We start from the raw sequence: 16,942 nt of genomic DNA, 5'->3' as shown, positions 1-16,942 counted from the left end.
TAGATATGTTGCTTTGGCCCTGTGAGTCGCAAAATGTTCTCTAGTGATTTGTAACTGGCTCAGCGCAGGTTACTTAAGTTTTCTTCTTTAGCTGCCTTGGTTATGTGTAACATTTTATGCTCCTGATTTACTTAAACTTCTGTTGAAATATTATTCTGACAGTATCTGATAGCCAAGAAATTCTGCATCATTCATATGAGTTCCTAATAGTTATTTTTTGTGGACAGGAAGTCATAAATTGCCAAGAATAAATGAACTTGAAAATACAGAGGTGTTTTTTGATCTTTAAGGGACTGACTGATTATATTTCTAAATGGATGATTTAATTTGATTAAAATAACCAGCCGTGTGTTTCTTCATGACTTAGATAACTTGATTATACATCCTAATTAACAGTTAAAAATTTTGATCTGGTTAGCCAAAATATTTTCTGTAACTATGATTTAGAAATGTATTTTACAAAAGATTAAATTTTATTTTTGCCTAGCCTGTTAATCTTGACTCTGAGGTTACTATTTTAAGGGTTTTGTAGGGTTGCTTACCCCTAACTCTTCAAGAAGCTTTTTAAACAAAGCCTCTATAAAAGTAACAGTAACTTTATTTCAAGATTATAATATTTAAGAAACTATTACGAATAGAAGATTGCATGTACATTCACGTTATTGCACATGTGTGCTGTTGCTTACATTCTTGATATAAAAGTCACTGGATCCTATTTTGTGAGAGAGTGAAAATTCAGAAGTTCAGGGTATTTCCAATTAAATAAATGTCTTTGAAAATCCTCTCCATGGACAAATACTGCCTATGCCTTCACAGACTTACCCATTTCCTTTCTATGAACCCTGGGTTCCCCAGGAGTGTTCTTGCCCTCTTGGATCTCTTTCTCTTCTGGACTCCTAAGAGACGTCTGGGACAGGAAAACTGTGTGGCAGTTATTTGTGTTGCTCTCTGATTATTTTTGAATGCTCCTAGTCTCCACTGTACTGTACTTGAAGAGGGGTCCCATTGTGTACTTCGTTATTTCCCAGAATCTAGCACAGAGCTGGGCACATAGTAAGCACTCAATAAACACATAATTAATCAACACTAACTGGGAAATTTCTTAAGGTCTTGGATTCTGTTTCTAATTATCTGCATGGTACTTCATCTAAGGCCATATGCTGATAGGTGCTTATTGATTGATTTGATTGAAGCTATAAACCCTTATAGAATACCCAATCAATTATTTAACTCCTATGGTAATGTGAATCTGAGCCCCCAGTCTTTTTGCTTATTTAAACTCGTCTTGTTCAAAGAATTTTAAATTTGATGTTTCTAATTGAGGTTACCTGGGTTAGCACTTGCACTGGGGAGGATTCTTACATACCGGTCATTAGAGGTGGAATCCTTAAGTTCATTCTTTCTCATTGCACATTGAGGACCTAGGCCCCCCTGTGGTTAAATGGCGTGTCTAAGGTTATTCATTAATTCATCTGATGTTACATTTTGAGTCCCTGTTTTGTTCCAGATGACATACTGAGTTAAGGGTAAAGTCTCTTATTTCATACTTCTCTAGCCGTAGTCCCAATTCCAATCTCAACCTCAATTTAGCTACCATTAAATACTTATCTCTTAGTGTAGTGATACCTTTCCTTCCCTTTCCCACTTCCTAAACATACATTGGAGAAATCGTATGTCCAAAATTTCTGCTGGGTCCTACTTAAGGTGTATGTTTTCATTTTTTTTTTGTAATTGTGGCACTTTATGGTGGATTTCATAGCTCTTCACTTCCAAAGCTAGGACAATAATATATTTTAAAAATCTTGTTTTGAGGAATTTTTTGAAAAATGTACACTATTCATGATAAGTGAGGAGCTCTTAAAATATCCCGGAAACAAAATAGGATTTGGGAATCTATGTCTCAGGGGACATGAATTAGTGTGTTTGGCTGAATGTGTGATGATATAATGGCTCTGCCACTGAAAGGCGTATAGAATCAGGCTAGGATATAGATTTGTCACTCAGCAACAGCTGTCATCTTAGATAAGTAGTTCTACTTTTCAGTGCTTGGAGAAGACCAAAAAATAGCTGCTGTTTAGTCCTAGGTATAAAATTATGTGCTTAGACATATAAAACCTAGTTATAAAACTTTATAGTTGTTTTTTGTTGGGGGGAGCAGAGGAGGAGGGAGAATGAAGTGACTACAGTAGTGATTATGGGTAAACTGAAGTTTTTGGTCAGAAACTTCCCCTTTATTTAGAAGTTTGGTTTGGTTCTTTAACAACCTGAATATCTTCACAAGTGACAGGTGAGGAATTGGGGAGATAGAGAGAAATGACATTTTTTTCCCCTGTGGACACTTTATTCTCTGTGGGCTTTGACACAGCTGTTAGATATTCTTGCCAGAAATGCTGCCTGGGGTTGCAAGAGAAAAAAGTCAGTGACAAAAGGAAAGAAAAGTAAAGGAACCATGGGATGTATTTTTCACAGGGCTGTAAACCTGCTGCAGGTAAGTGAGGTTGGCAGCAACATGATTTGGCATTCTGTCCCGTTCTTTTTCCATCTTACTAGTGCCAAGGACTGATGCTCAAGAAGCTCTGACCCTTGACACCATTGAAAAGTCACTTGTCAGAGTACAGCACTTGATTCCAGCCTTTACTCATGTATATATTTAAATCCAAGGAAAGCAATCAGAATTCTAGATTTAAGGGTGGGTTAAAGAAATGAATTCTTAGGCTTGACTTGCAGCATCATTTGACCTAAGAAAATTATACTAGATAGTCTGAATTTGAAAAATTTTAGGACATACAATTCTTGGCATTAAGCTCCTAAAGGTAAATATTTTAAATTCTAGAAAATCTTCCCTGGTAAATCTGGCTCTAGCCTTCTCCATCAGTCAACTTCCCCTGCCCCCCAGCCCCACTTGTCTTCAGGAGTACAGAAGACACAGGAAAGGACCATCTGGCCCAGCATGCCAACTTTTTATTTGGTTGCTCTCAATCCCACCTTCCTGTTTGGATCACCCCTCCCCTCTGCCCATACTTCAGAAACCAATCAAGGTGTCTCCTGAACTCATTTATTCCCTTTGTTTCAACTGCCTTTTTGGGTAACTTTTTCCATATGCTTACATCCTTGACTCACAACAGAGGTTTTTTTCCCATCCAAAATGGCCTGATTAGACTCTTAGGAAAAACCATTTACTCAAATATATGACAAAGTACTTCTAAAGATCCCAAGCAGCTTTTCATTACTTTTGATGGCCATAGCTTATGTAAGTAGAGGGAAAATTTCTGTGTTTAAAATAGCTGACAGGCAGCGACGCTGAGTGGTATGGAATTGAAGAACATATTGTTAGCACTGAATCTTTACTCGCACAAATGAAGTAGTCTAATCTAGGTTTGGACCTATAATTTATAATTATTTTAGTTTAATTTGGCATTTATTTTGTTGACCCAGTTTGGCCTCATTCCCTTCAACATGGTGACATTAGTACTATTTATATTGCCTGTTGTGGACCAATTTTCTTCAGCTGTTGCTAAAACTTACTAAAATGCCAGATGTCATGTTGGAAACACGAAACCTGAAAGAAGGTCATAAATCACAAAAACAAACCATAAAAAATAATAAAATACCCTGAGTGCTGTGCTCTGGAGCTTCCCAGCTTTAAGTCTCCTTTTGTTTACCCCTCTCCCCACTTCACTGCGTTTCCCACCCCCATCTTTTAGGGCCAGGGGTGAGGGGATCTCAGCAGTTTCTCACCTAAGGCTTGATTGTTTATTTTGCAGATTCTGAGCAGAGCACTGGTTCAGATTCTGAGGTACTCACTGAGCGGACTTCCTGCTCCTTCAGCACTCACACTGACCTGGCCTCTGGCACTGCAGGCCCTGTGCCTGCTGCCATGTCTTCCATGGAGGAGATTCAGGTGGAGCTGCAATGTGCTGACCTCTGGAAGCGGTTCCATGATATTGGAACTGAAATGATCATCACCAAAGCAGGCAGGTAAGGACAAATTCCTTTGAGTGGCCAGATTCAAAGAATTTGCAGAAGTAGGAGCCATTACATTCTTCCATTCTTATTTATTTGTGATGGCATCAATAAAACCAAAGCAGCTTGCGCTCACTTTTCTGCATTTGGACATCTTGGTAAAGTGGTTCTGTTGTGTTTGCTGTGATTGTATTATGTTCCTCCAAGGGCCATTCAAATGTAAGTCATGTAAATCACAAACATTTTCCACCTACAAATGTATTTCAGCTAATACTGAAAGTCCATGGTATCTTAACAGCCAAAATATAAACAATTATGCTACTTTTGTGTTTTCAAAGCCAGTGTACATAATCTTACATGTCATGGGGAACAAAAATCCCATCTTACTGATTATGAGCTGTTTTCATGAACATAGCCATTTAAAGTAAAATAATATTTTGATTGGGTCCAGTTTATCTACAAGTATATAAGGAAACCTCCCAATATAATAAGATATTTCCAAAGCAAGTGTTTACTTCACCATTAAATACTTTCAAGAAGTTTGCTTCCCAAATAACAACTTGCATCTTTTAAAGTATTTAAAGAAACAATGCTTTTGTAATAATTTTTTAAAAAAGAATTGGCTTGGCCGGGCGCGGTGGCTCAAGCCTGTAATCCCAGCACTTTGGGAGGCCGAGACGGGCGGATCACGAGGTCAGGAGATCGAGACCATCCTGGCTAACACAATGAAACCCCGTCTCTACTAAAAAATACAAAAAACTAGCCGGGTGAGGTGGCGGGCGCCTGTAGTCCCAGCTACTCGGGAGGCTGAGGCAGGAGAATGGCGTAAACCCGGGAGGCGGAGCTTGCAGTGCGCTGAGATCCGGCCACTGCACTCCAGCCTGGGTGACAGAGCGAGACTCGGCCTCAAAAAAAAAAAAAAAAAAAGAATTGGCTTGATGCATGTTCTGAGCCCTGTTGATGGTCCATTGTGTTTTATCATTGACTTGAAATTATCACACAACTTTATTGGTGACCTATGGAATTTCTTGCAAAACTGGTTTTCTAGGATTACAAAGTTTTAAAAACACAGCTTCTCTTGATATAGACACTTTTAGTTAAGTGTGTTTACTCCTTTATTGGTGTGTTTCAGCTTTCCATAGTTAAGTATCTATTTTGTGCTGGACACTCAACACACATCTTTGAAACTTACAGGAATCCTATGAGGTTGGACATAATCATCCCATATATGGATTAGGATGCAGAGGATGAAAGACATTAATTAGCTTGTCTGAGGCACATGGGTACTAAGAGGCAGTTCCAGAATTCTGCATAAACCTGTGTGGCTCTAAAACAGTGGTCTCAACTCTGAACTGTTAAGAAATGGTTGTAGTTCTTGCCCCTTGGATTCAAAATGAAACTGTTTAGATAAAATTAAATTTGGGCCAGGCATGGTGGCTCACGCCTGTGATCCCAGCACTTTGGGAGGCCAAGGCGGGTGGATCACCTAAGGTCAGGAGTTCGAGACCAGCCTGGCCAACATGGCAAAACCCCGTCTCTTTTAAAATTACAGAAATTACCTGGACGTGGTGATGGGTGCCTGTAATCCTAGCCACTTGGGAGGCTGAGGCAGGAGAATTGCTTGAAGCCAGGAGGCAGAGGTTGCAGTGAGCCGAGATCATGCCATTGCACTCCAGCCTGGGTGACAGAGCAAGACTCTGTCTCAAAAATAAAAAAATAAATAAATTTTGGACTAAGCTTTTCAGCATATAGGAATAGTTCATTGAAATTAAGCAAAACAATTATGCTACTTTTGTGTTTTCAAAGCCAGTGTATATAATCTTACATGTCATGGGGAACAAAAATCCCATCTTACTGATTATGAGCTGTTTTCATGAACATAGCCATTTAAAGTAAAATAATATTTTGATTGGGTCCAGTTTATCTACAAGTATATAAGGAAACCTCCCAATACAATAAGATATGACAAAAACATGAAGTTAAAATAAAGCTGAAATTTTGTTTATCTTCTTTCTCTTCTGGAACTCTCTTCCTCCTCTCAGTAGTGAATAAAACCATTAAAGGCTTCCTAGGGGGAGCAGCTGGGCTGGATAATTGTGTTCAATACCATCTCTTTTTTGTTGCTTGGGTCTCAGTGTACTTCTGTTCCACATTTTGGGGTGTAAAGCCTTGGAAGAAACAAAGTAACTCAAGGAAAATTTTTTTAAGGTTTTGGTAGAAGAGTTGGTTTGGAGAGAGGAGAAATATTACATTTTTTTTTTTTTGTCTGTAAGATTTTCCAGTTTTCTTTTTGGGTTTTTACTTTATTACTCTTGGGTCTGTGCATTCCAGTCATGTTTGTTCCTGGCATCACTCCTTTATTCCCTGTCCTTCAGTGAATTGAGTTCATTTGAGCATCTCTTTGACAACCCTCTTGTGACTCATTTTGTAATTTCTTCTGCAGTATTTTCATTTCAGTATCTCTGATTTCACAAATTCACCTTAATATCTGGATACTCTACATATTCCCCAAGACAGACACATAGTTTGTTCTTTAGTAATAATTGAAATCATGTGTTTAAGTTTAGAAACTACATCAATGCATTCAGTTGTCTCAACTGTTGTTACTACATCTAATTCTTTTCAGGTAATTCTGAAACAACTCAGAATCATACAAATAAGGCTTTCTCTTCTGTGAATTTTCTTAATTCCTTCTCATTCCCCTGGTTGATTTCTTGCTTCTCACTCATTTTTCTTCCTGTACAGTATTGTCAGTATTATTTTCCATTTTAATTCCAAACTCCATCTTCTTAGTTATGTTAGTTATATATGGCTTTCTCTCCTTTTTCTCACTTAGATGATCTTAGTCAACATCTACCTCCTCCCACACCCCGAACTGTGATCCTATTGATTCAGAGCTACTGAAGTCTATAGAGCCCTTAGTCTTTGAGTGTACCAACCCAACCTGCATAATCAGCACCATGGACAGAGGTGCTTGCAAGGATTAATGGGTTTAGAAGACAAAAGAACTGTCCTAAATTTAGCCATAAAATTAAAACCAAACACATCTCTTTTTATAAAACATGAAAGATTAACTTTCCTTTAGAATGTTGTGACTTCACTTGATATTCTATGCTAAAATGTGACAAAAAGAAAAAAAAGACTTGCAAAGATTTTAAGAAGAGAATTCAAAGGTAGTCACAGAATTTTAAAGCAGGGGGGGCACCATGGAGATTATCTAGTTGATTTCCTTTGTTTTATAGGTGATGGGGTTAAATGACTTATCCAAAGTCACATAGTTCATTCATTTTAGAAGCTGGATACTGGAAAGAGATGGGTAGCTTCTCCATTGAAGGTCATATAACTGTTCCAGACAAAACAGATACTGAATTTAAAAATCTAACATTTTTCTTTGTAAAGTTATGAAGAAAAGAAGTCTCTCTTTTTCATGTAATACAGCCTCTCTAGGTGACTGGGGGAAACCATATTTTCTTATCTCAGGTAATAAGTGAGAGGACTTTTGCCCTATCTCTGGCAAGATGCCCTCCAAACATTTACATATAGAGGGAAGCTATAAATCAGTGTTATTAAGAAGGGAATTACTTATCTGTATTTAAATGTATAGATTAAGGTTGCCAAATTTTTGGAATTAATTAATGCAAATTAAAGTGCCTAACCTATAGTGAATGTTAGATTTAGTCAATATGAGTATCCCATCATCAAATTTCATTAGCCCACCATAAGACAAAAGTATGAGGCTTTTAAATAAAAATTGTGAGGGTAGGGGGAGAAATGATATTTTTAAAATGATATACCCATAGAAGCTTCTGAAGAGTAATAAGGTGAGAAAGATGAAATAGTTACATATTAATTTTGTAACTATATAACAATTAGCCACCATCTCTATTACAGGACTGTGATCCTTCTTGTGCTTTCCCTCAGATATGATTATGATGTCACTGACCTACTGCCAGGGGATATTAGCCTTTTGGGTTGCTTTTCCTGGATGAGTAGTGAGTGTTTAACTAGCACAGAGAGCCTCTCCTGTGACCAACCAGTACCTATTTGCAAGATGGCTGTCTGAGGTCAGGGTATGGTCTATGGCCATGAAATGGAGCAAAGCCAATTAGGCCATATGTGGATCAAGCCTGTGACCTTGACCTCATTAGCACTGTGCTCTGCCCAGCTTGACTAACTAGCCCCAGATGGTTAAGCTTAATGCAACATTTTGCATACAAGTAGCCTCGAGCACATTCAGGTCAATCCAAATTTTTGAACTGAGGACTTTTTATGTCCGGCTTGATACAAAAGAGCTTGAGCTTGATGTTTTTCTTCTTTCTTATGGTTAAAGAAGAATGGTGAACTTTATTCTAGACTTATTGAAACTCAATACCTCTTTTGGGCTGCTCTGTCTCCTCCTCTCTTCAATTATGAGAGAAGTTGTAAAGTGCTATATCCTGACCTCACTTGCTTTGGCAAGTTTAACAAGCCATTGTGGTAGAAACAAGGTATTGCCCAGAGGCCACGAGAATTCATTTGGTATTTGCTTCCAATTCCACAGGGTCCTTCTTCTGACACACACGTTGACAGCCTGAGAACTTGCAGAAAATTTTCTACAGTTTTACGCATTAAAAAATCTTGGTGGCTCTTTGTTTGGAGACTGGTCACACCTTCCTTTTTTCTTTTTTACTTGAGAGACTATTTTTAGAGTGGTCATTTTCAAATAAACTCAGCTGAAAATATTTTATGGCAACTTGCAATAAACTGAAAAGCTCTTTGGATTATAAGAAGAGTGTAAGTTGCTGTACTAACCTTTAAAAAGATTATAGCTATACCTGATGCAAATGATGAGTTGATGGGTGCTGACGAGTTGATGGGTGTAGCACACCAACATGGCACAAGTATACATATGTAACAAACCTGCACGTTGTGCACATGTACCCTAGAACTTAAAGTATACAAAAAAAAGAAAAGATTATAGCTAATAGGAAATGTATGCCTGGCTACACACATCCACACACATGCCTATGTATACATATATATCACAACAAAGATTAACTAAAAATACAAAGCAGGGTTGAACCCTTGGAGAGTATGAATCATCAAATAGGTCAATTTAAGTTAAGAAGAGATACTAGTTCAGTAGTATAAGTCTCCAGTATATTTCGTAGTGATAATTTCCAAAGTGAAAAAAATTGGCCAACTTTGAGAATTAGAGGACATTAGAATTTGATGTGCTTAGAGTATCTAATAAGAATACATTGTTTAGGCCGGGCACATTGGCTCACACCTGTAATCTCAGCACTATGGGAGGCCGAGGCGGGCAGATCACGAGGTCAGGAGTTTGAGACCAGCCTGACCAATATGGTGAAACCCCGTCTCTACTAAACATACACATACACACACACAAATTAGTTGAGCGTGGTGGCTCATGCCTGTAGTCCCAGCTACTCGGGAAGCTAAGGCAGAAGAATCCCTTGAACCCGGGAGGTGGAGGTTGCAGTGAGCCAAGATTGTGCCACTGCACTCCAGCCTGGGTGACAGAGCGAGACTCCATATCAAAAAACAGCAACAACAACAACAACAAAAACAAAAAACATTGTTTTAGCTTTTACCCCTGCTACTTCTCCCATTCTGATTTCTGAGCTTTCTGTTTTATTCATCTATATAGGAGGATGTTTCCTGCCATGAGAGTGAAAATCACTGGCCTAGATCCACATCAGCAGTACTACATAGCAATGGACATTGTGCCTGTGGACAATAAGAGATACAGGTAACAATAACTGGGATGTGGAAATGTGGGTATCACCAGCATTCCAAGACAATTCTTCAAACTCCTTAGAGGAAATATTTTAACAATGCATACTGTACAGGGAACAAGGAATGGAGACTATGTCAATGGCCTGTGGCAGAGCACCAGGTGGAAAAAGTGTTAGCTTTGACCTGGGATTCCCTGCCATGTCTCTGGATAGAATGGGACTGTATAGTGTCTCCCAAGGTAGCAAAAATCAAGTGGATCTTAAGTCTAAATTTAATTTAATTAATATTGGAAGTGATTAACATATTGAATAATTTGGTTTGTGAAATGCTAAATAAATTGGGGTGATTTATTTTGGAAAGAGGAAGGAGAGGTGGAACAATAAAGCATATTAAAATGTATATTTGATGGATTACCCCATAGATGATGGAGAGGAAGAACAGGAGAACTGGGTAAAATTTCAGGAAGAATATCTACTTAGGGAGAATTATTATTCATTGATATGGATTGTGAGTGAGATTGTTAAGTAATTTTCCCTCAAACTGATTAAAAGCCAATGTAATCTCCATGTCTCTTGGATGGCTTATACATAGTTCTTGCCAGAAAAAAAAGTTGTGGCTTATTTGTTCTCTTGAGGTCTCACTCAAATCAGTAAATCATTACTCATTTTTGAAATATCTAAAGTCTAAGAACTTGGCCCTAAACCCATGAATAGGGAGGCAAGTGTTGATGAAAAAGGCCAGGACTAGTATGGCAAGCAGGGAGAGAGCTGGCTGAGAGAGACACGGTCTGACTTTCAGCACTTAGGAGAAAAGATGCTTCCAGCTTGTGTTAGGGAATCTTGGGAGCTGTGATTTGGACTGGGTGCCTCTATTTCTCAGGGTCCAGGTCCCATGTGGTCCTTTAGAACTGAGAAGCAGGAAAGTGCCAGATCCATGAAGATGTTTCTTCTGAACTACGAGAAAATTGGCAAAGTTGGGAAAACTGACTTCCTTTGCTACCAAACGTCTTGTTTCCAGTGACTTTGTGGGAAAATAGTGTAGAAGATGATGTTCAAAACAGGTTCATCAAAGACAATGTGAACTGCGAGTATTTCGTGGTGTTTCTGAAAAGGTTGCAGTGAGGCAAAGGCCCGTCGTAGAAATTCCTCAAAGTCCAGATTCTTAGCAAGGAAATGGTTAACCAGTGAGAGACTTGGAAGGGCTCTGCACATGGCTGCATTTTATAGGACAATATGGAAGATGTTTTTAATAAGGAACAAAATCCTGAACAAATGGCCAAGGGATTATATGGTTTGCATTTGAAAGGTGAAAGGTTGCAGTAAAATGCCTTTTCTATAGCTAGACATGTGAGTTCAGGATGCCTGTGTGCACACAGGGGTGCATGGCATGGAGAGAGGGAAGAAAGGAAGGGGGCTGTGAGAATGTTTTCCTTGCGAGGGCTGTAGATTTGATCATTAACCACAACACTTCTCTGCCCTCCCCACTCCATCTTTTTGTCCATTTCTATCTCTATTTCGTTTCCCTGCTTATCTGCCCTTCTCTTTTCCTCCTTTGATTCTCTGTTTCTTTCCCATTACTTCTCCATTCCTGTAATCTCTTTGTTTTTCTCTCCTTTCCCCTGTCTCAACTTGTTTCCTGGACCTCTGTCCCTTCTCTGCCTCTGTCTCTGAATTTCCTCTTTTTCTCTTTATCTCAGATATGTGTATCATAGCTCCAAGTGGATGGTGGCTGGCAATGCTGATTCCCCTGTGCCCCCAAGAGTTTATATACACCCCGATTCTCTGGCTTCTGGAGACACCTGGATGAGACAGGTGGTCAGTTTTGACAAACTCAAGCTCACCAACAATGAATTGGATGATCAAGGACATGTGAGTCAAAGAATCCTGTCTCCCCTTTCTTTCTCTCTTCCCCTGTTTGTTTTAGAGCTGGCTAGCCCCTGTCTTTTTCAAATAGGTAAAATAAGGAATCTCTGTGCCACTTTAAGTCATTTTAAGTAAGTAAGCATAAAAGTGTTTTTTTTTTCCAGTTAAATTCCATTTATTACAAATCTAACATTTAGCAAACATCTGTTATACATCAAGTTGTGTTTACCAGACAAAGTCCTTGTGCTCCAGAGGCTTACAGTCTAGTCGAGGAGGCAAGACAGAAAAACAAGACAAATTAACCAGTGGTAAAAGAAATCACAACATTCAGTAGAATAACCCAAAGGCCATAAAACAAGAGAAACAAGTGAATGACAGTTTCAACTAATTTGTCAAGAATTTTTTTTTTTATAGGGAAGACTAAATCTTAAGGTTTTCCAGGTATAACTGGAGCATGTGATGCTATTAATATATCTTTGGCAGTGAAACACATATTGAATTTTCACTGAATGGCAGGACCCATACTGGGTGCTATGGGAAGATTGAATAAGTTAAAACCATTGCTTCCATCTTCAAGGAAATAACAATTTTCTGAAAGAGTGAAAACCCATATCTACCATTCGCTCTCACATAACAAAATAATGTTCACATATTCAATAATGAATGCAAATAATAGAATGTAGAAATTTAAAGACAGCATGAATACATGCTGAAAATTTGAAGCTGGAGGGAATAACTAGTCACATGGCAGAGGTTCTGAGACCTTTTAGTGATATGTTGTCCATTGATACTAGAGAAGTCATTCGGCATTATCCAATTGAAGCAAACATATTACTTTTACCATCCATGATAAGGATGTCCTGCTATTTGGTTCCATGTAATGCTATTTAATCGCTTAGTTCTTCCTGGCAAGTATACTGATTTCTAGTTTTCTGTACATCTCACCTCCAATCTGTCCTTTTCCTAGTGCTTCTACTTAGTGATGTATTTTGCATGAGAGCAAAATGTGGGTTCCTTAAAGTCAAGCCTGGTACAAGTCCCCTTTTTATTTCAGATCATTCTGCACTCTATGCACAAATACCAGCCTCGAGTTCATGTGATTCGCAAAGACTTCAGCAGCGACCTTTCACCCACTAAGCCTGTTCCTGTTGGGGATGGAGTGAAAACGTTCAACTTTCCTGAGACTGTGTTCACCACAGTTACGGCCTATCAGAACCAGCAGGTAAGAGGTGGCCCTTGAGAGTCTTCTGCAACATCTCTTTTTAAGGCAAGAAATGCTTAGTCCTGCATGGCACTGAAGAGTTAGTATGAGAGAAAAGAGTTTTTCAGTACACACAAGGCATTGGTGATAACAATATGGTAGTGCCTAGTAACAGCTTACACCATCTAGGTTTAGATCAGAGACAAGATCTTGACTGAGAAGACCAAACCTATTAAATTATTTTTATGTCTCTCTGTACTTGCACCTGTGTTCATGATCTCTACTACATCCTGGCAAATGATCCTCATAGTTTGGAATTCCTTTACAAGTACTGAGGTTTGAGTCATGCCTTCTCTCTTATACACAATTTTCTGTGTATCCTTCCACCAGGCTACATCAAAGTCATCAGGCTATTGTGGGTCTATTTAAGACTCACCACTTCCACTTACACTTTCAGATTAAATTTACTTCTGTGTGACCACCAGCCACATCGTAACATCTGTAAGTTTATATCTGTAATACATTCATTCATTCCATAAATATTTATTGAGAACATACTATGTTCCAAGTTTAACAGAGAAATAGAGCTGATTAAGATGTATTTTTTGTTCAAGAAAAGAAGAATTTTTGTTGAATGAAAGACGTGTAAATACATAATGATAGGAAAATGAATTAACTCAATAACAGAGATGTAGGCAGAATGTTTCTTGGTTTGTGGAATAAGGTAAGTTTTCCTGGAAGAGTTGACACTTTTCTGATGTACACACACACACACACACACACACACACACACTAGCCAGAAGAATGCAGAAGAAATATGTGTAGGAGAGGGGGAAGGAGAAGTCAAGTCTGGAATTACTGTGGTTATTCTAAACATGTTTTTTGTTTTTGTTTTTGTTTTTATATTTTTTTTTGGAGGAAGGTGGCTAGGTGGACTTACAAGTGGTCTCACTTTACACAACTCCCTAAAAGTTGCATAAGAATGCCATTTTTATTAATTGGATGATATTTAATTATTTGTCAAAATATGTAATTACAAAGACTCTGCAGTGAACCTTTCCAAAACAAAGAAATTTTTTGTTTATCTTGCTTGAAACTGTGCTTACTTTTATTTGGGGCCTATGGAAGCAAAGTGAATGTACACTGTTATACTCAATACCTTTTGTGTTGGATACTCTGCTTTGTGCTCTAACAGTGAAAGCAATATATAGAAAAGCATTCATTTACTAATTCTTTATCAAGTGATTATTATGTGCCAGGCAGCTGAAGGTGAATTATGTAAGTATTGACTCAGATAAAAAGGGTATTTCTATCTTTCATGGTCCTTCTGCATAAGGTTCCTTAGGTATTATTTACTTTCAGAGGAATTTGACATACAACAACCTTTAGTCCACTAAATGTTAAGTACTATACAGTGTTAGACTTCTCAGCAGCTGTAAAGTGTTTCCAACTTCAGATTTTCCTAGTGAATGCTACATTTCATCAAAAATAGAAGAAGAGCTTTAGTTTGGTTTGGGTGCTATTTAAGAAACTATTAAACTGTCTCAAATTCCTTAGATAGTAAAAATGCAGAAGCCATGGAGGATCCATACAGAAAACTGTAATAATTAAGATTTTTCAAGCTCTGATACAAGATATAGCATCAATATAGACATGGACTTTGGAGCAACCGGAACTTTGGGATTAGTTCTGGCTCAGAAGAAGGGGAGTAAGAGTCTGAGTTCTCTGGATAACTGATTAGACTTTTCTAAGAGTACTCCAGCCACCATTTAAAATAGTTAGTTTCTGATGAAGGCAGTGATGTGACAATAAATATTTCAACATCAGCATTTACTTTGTAGAACACTGAAGAACAAACATTCTACTGCCTGATTGAGATCAGTTATAGAGACCAGGAGAGCCAGTATTGTAACCCAAGTTGAAACTAGAAAGCTACAACTCACTTTGACAATGAAAGAGGACCAAGCATGGATTTCTGACAGCCTCTTCACATCCTTTACCTTCTTTCACAGATAGTGTTCTAGTACATGAGTACATTTTATCATAGAAATATTTTGTTTACATCTGGGCTGAAGTGGGAGCAGGATACCATGGTTAAGATCATGAAATTTGGCAGCAGATAAACTAGGTTTGATTTCTGATCCTTTCATTGACACTGTGTGGCATTAATTCCTTTCAACTTGCGTTTCCGGTCTTGAAAATGTGCCTGCCTCTTAGAGCTATGAGGACTACATAAGGGAACGTGTGTAAATTCACAGATACAAACCTGACATCTAATTAATAGTAGTCAGCCTACGTTGCTCTGTGGCTGGGTCTGAACAGGCATGAAAAGTGGGGCATAGAAGCAATTTTAAAGAATAAATTGCTTATTAAGGAAAAAGTGCATTGTTGGAAATTGGAGGAGCTGCAATGGCTCTCAAAGGAATTATAATCCATAGGTAACTACTTTGATCTCTCTGTCGTCATGTCATATTGTTGAATTCATGATGTGCTGACATTCAAAATAGATGAGTCATACTCAATTCTGCCCATTTGGGATCAAGATGACAGCTTTTGCCTGTTTAACAAGCCTCTAATCCCTGGATAAATCAACAAGCATGCTTATTTAACATTCCCTTTGGCTGTGCAGATATGATTTAATATAATACAGTAACTTCTAGTAATACAAAATAACCTTGAGTCTTTCCCCCAGGGATCCTGAAGTTTGCATCCTGTAGGTCAGAGCTGTTACCTAACTATACTTTTCAGACTTGTTCTGAAGATGCCAGGTAGCATAAATTGTTCTCTTTTGTGAGCTATTTTCACCTATTACTGTGTTTTTATTCTTCATAACCTTCTGGAATGAGAACAACCAATACGGCAAAATTATTTACTTCATCTATTTCTTTTTAAGGAAATGGTTAGTAGGCCTGTGAAACAGTAAAGAGAAAAAAATTTAGTGGTAGGTCCTTAGTGTTCTCAGGAACTTGTTTGGGGAAACACTGAAGAAAAGACAATAGAGGGAATGTAATGGAAATGGAACATTACCCTGACTTTCTAATGAAAAGCAGTGTTCTGCTTCACAGACAGCAATGAACTAGACATTCGGAGACCTGGGTTTTAGTCTTAAATTTTCTACTAGCTACACACGTTGCTCTGAGCAAGTTGTGTTTTTTTTTACAATCATCACACTTCAGTTTCTTCTCTTAGAAAATGAGGAATTGGCCTGTGCTTTACAAGGTCCCTGCTAGCTCAGGAATTCTAATTTATCCCTCTTTTTTTCTGCATGATTTTTAATGAGGATTGGGAGCAATTGTTCTCAAACCAATACAATCAACACGATTTTCAGCTACTGAAAATTATTACAATGTTTATGTCTGAAAATTGTTTTTATTCACCAGATAATCTATACCAATACATTTTTAATACGTCTACACTTGAAAGGTATGAACATGGTGTTTTGTAAATAAGATATTCCCCAATATACTGTTTATTTGTGACTCTTTTCAGTTCTCTTGCTGTTTTTATTTTTTGTTTGTTTGTTTTTTGGGATAGGGTCTCGCTCTGTCAACCCAGGCTGGAGTGCAGTGGTGTGAACATGGCTCACTGCAGCCCTGGCCTCCTGGGATCAAGCCGTCCTCCTGCGTCAGCTTTCTGTGTAGCTGGGACCACAGGCGGGTATCACCATGCACATCTAATTATTTTGATTTTTTTTTTTAGAGATGGGATCTCATTTTGTTGCCCAGGCTAGTCTTGAACTCCTGGGCTCAAGCGATTCTCCCACCTCGGCCTCCCAAAATGTTGGGATTACGAGTGTGAGCCTTCCGTTGTTAAACACCGTGTTCCTGCTAACTTCCATCTTGTCACCCAGGTTGAACACCTGGCTGTCACAACATCCAGTCTGCCACTAATGTATTTTGCTTCTACTGATAGAATATTTTCTTCTTTCTAATCTAATTGATTTTGCCCTTGTTCTGTTCCTGCCTTGCCCCCGACCTTGGGTTCTTATGATAGCTTCCAGTTAGGTCACCTGGACTGCAAGCTTAATGTCTCACAAGACATCCTATACATCATTGTAAAGCACAGCGATAATTGCACCATTTCTATGCCAAAAATTGTCAATGACTCCTCAGTGCCTAGGGAGTCAAGTCCTGGACCCCGAGTCTTTCCGATAGTGTCCTCTGTAGCTAAAAACCAA

The 16,942-nt window shown here is 38.4% G+C and overlaps 1 protein-coding gene across 2 annotated transcripts in view; it reads left to right on the top strand.

Moving 5' to 3' along the window:
* TBX15 (T-box transcription factor 15) overlaps positions 1 to 16,942 on the top strand; it is a 106,374-nt gene that overhangs the window by 51,970 nt on the left and 37,462 nt on the right. For both annotated transcript variants that reach the window (XM_003892484.5, XM_009216561.4), the window contains exons 2-5: positions 3,765 to 3,978; positions 9,614 to 9,715; positions 11,399 to 11,570; positions 12,619 to 12,786. In XM_003892484.5, coding sequence (XP_003892533.2) covers positions 3,765 to 3,978; positions 9,614 to 9,715; positions 11,399 to 11,570; positions 12,619 to 12,786 — 656 coding nt within the window. The remainder of the gene's footprint in view (positions 1 to 3,764; positions 3,979 to 9,613; positions 9,716 to 11,398; positions 11,571 to 12,618; positions 12,787 to 16,942) is intronic.

This window comes from Papio anubis, chromosome 1 (genome assembly GCF_008728515.1).
Source record: "Papio anubis isolate 15944 chromosome 1, Panubis1.0, whole genome shotgun sequence".
Taxonomy (NCBI): domain Eukaryota; kingdom Metazoa; phylum Chordata; class Mammalia; order Primates; family Cercopithecidae; genus Papio; species Papio anubis.
This window is presented reverse-complemented; position numbering and strand designations above follow the sequence as displayed.